The sequence below is a fragment of the Cebus imitator genome, unplaced genomic scaffold, assembly GCF_001604975.1.
Source record: "Cebus imitator isolate Cc_AM_T3 unplaced genomic scaffold, Cebus_imitator-1.0 Scaffold763, whole genome shotgun sequence".
Classification (NCBI taxonomy): Eukaryota; Metazoa; Chordata; class Mammalia; order Primates; family Cebidae; genus Cebus; species Cebus imitator.
The window spans coordinates 332,012-334,279 of NW_016108078.1; the positions used below are offsets into that span (position 1 = coordinate 332,012).

Consider the following 2,268-nt stretch of genomic DNA (forward strand, 5'->3'; position numbering starts at 1 on the left):
ACTTGAATCCCCCAGTACAAAGGCCATTGATAGTTCTTTTGAAGTGTATAAAATAAAAAATAAAATAACCAATACTACCTTACTTTTCTGAAAACATCTACCTATCTGATTGTCAGGCCAAAGCTAGAGGTGGTGGTACAAAATCCAGGGGGAGGTAAGTTGGAATAAGTGAGGAAGAGGTGGATACCACTTCACAGAGAAAATAATCATAAAAAATAATAACAACCTCACAGGCTTATCACATAAGTCTGTGATAATGAGTATCATTATAAATATTCAGAAAAAACAAATCTGGAACTTTTTTTTTCTTTTTTTTTTTGAGATGGAGTCTCGCTGTGTAGCCCAGGCTGGAGTGCAGTGGTGCGATCTCGGCTCACTGCAGCCTCCACCTCCCAGGTCTCGGGTCAAGCAATTCTCCTACCCCAGCCTCCCAAGCAGCTGAGATTACAGGCACGAGCCACCATGCCCAGCTAACTTTTGTATTTTTTAGTAGAGGTGGGGTTTCACCATGTTGGCCAGTCTGGTCTTAAACTCCTGACCTCGTGATCTGCCCACCTCAGCCTCCCAAAGTGCTGGGATTACAGGCGTGAGCCACCACGCCCAGCCCAAATCTGGAACTTTTCTATAGGACCTTATGTGATAACACCCAATTTCTGACAGGTACTGCCTTACTAGGCTCCCAGAGGAGATGATGAAAATAATGGTGCTATATATTCAATTTGAGAATAGGAGCTAGTCTTACTGCCATTCATCTTTGACCAGAACTTATCCAGAAACAGACCACTGAATCTGAAGGCCCAGAAAAAGGCAGGGAAGGGAAAAAGATGGACACAATAGAACATCCCACCAAAATCCTGGAGGAATCTAGGGTAAGCATTTATATCCTCCTCTAGCTTGGGCCTAAAATCAGAAAAGTAAAAGTTTCCCTCTTCCCAGTTTGGTGAAGCCATCTTCAGCTTGTCAGTCCTCTTTCCGTTGTGTCACAGTTTCTAGCTTTTGCTCCTGTAAGAGGTTCTTCTCCCCATTCTTCATAGGGAGGTAGCGGTTACCACTACTATACTCGTTGCTGTCTCTGGATAAGGCACATTGTGATGGAGCTAGAAGATGATGATCACTCTTCTCTTCCTTGATCAATGCGCCACTGTTTCCATTTACCTGGGAGCGAGACCGACCTTGATGAAGCTCCAGGGATTTAGAAATTGCATCTGAAGAGCCCTGTTAAAAACAGAGATACTCAGTGGAAATGGGAATCCCAGACTGGCTGACCCTTCCTAAACATATTCATAAATTAGCCTGAGGAAATGGTTTCAGTTCTTCAAAAACACCAGAAGACCGCAAGGTGGTTGATATCTAGTATATTCTTTTTTTACTTTTTTTTGAGACAGAGTCTTGTTCTGTTGCCCAGGCTGGACTGTAGTCTGCAATCTGGGCTCACTGCAATCTCTGCCTCCAAGGTTCAAGCAATCCTCCCACCTCAGTCTCCCGAGTAGCTGGGACTACAGGCGTCTGCCACCATGCCTGGCTAATTTCTGTATTTTTAGCAGAGACGGGGTTTTCACCATGTTAGCCAGGCTGGCCTCCAGCTCCTGGCTTTAAGTGATTTGCTCGCCTCAGCCTCCCAAAGTGCTGAGATTAAAGATGTCAGCCACCATGCCCAGCCCGATACCTAGTACATTCTAGTATCATCTTGAGAACTTAGGGTGACAGCATATAGACCCAACTGAAATCCAATGGCAATGTTAACACAATAATGACACACCTTTTTGCTTTTTTTTTTTTTTTGAGACAGGGTCTTGCTCTGTCACCCAGGGTGGGGTTCAGTGGTACAATCCTGGCTCACTGTAGCCTCAACTTCCTAGGCTCAAGCCATCTTCCCACCTCAGCCCCACGAGTAGCTGGGACTACAGGCAGTTAATTTTTATTAACCACATCCAGTTCAGGGTTTCACCATGTTGGCCACACTGGTCTCAAATTCCTGAACTCAGGTTATCCGCCTGCCTCGGCCTCCCAACGTGCTGGATTACAGGCGAGAGCCACTGCACCCGGCCCAATGCGGGCTCTTAATGAATGTTGCTGGGAATAATCACAGCTTCTGATTACTCAGGGGTTGGACATACCACATACTCTGTTGTTCCTTTTACAGATAAGAAAACTGAAGCTCCTAGGAGGTGGTCAAGGCAGGCAGACTGCTTGAACTCAGGAGTCTGAGACCAGCCTGGCCAACATTACGAAACCCTATCTCTAAAAAAATTACAAAAATTAGCTGGG

The 2,268-nt window shown here is 45.4% G+C and overlaps 1 protein-coding gene across 1 annotated transcript in view; it reads right to left on the reverse strand.

Annotated features, from left to right (window-relative positions):
* Nucleotides 1–556: 556 nt before the first annotated feature.
* The window catches only part of FAM120C (family with sequence similarity 120C), a 104,844-nt gene continuing 103,132 nt past the window's right edge, over nucleotides 557–2,268 (reverse strand). The window contains exon 15 of the mRNA XM_017519647.1: nucleotides 557–1,215. Within this exon, the coding sequence (XP_017375136.1) occupies nucleotides 961–1,215 (255 nt within the window). The 3' untranslated portion in view covers nucleotides 557–960. The remainder of the gene's footprint in view (nucleotides 1,216–2,268) is intronic.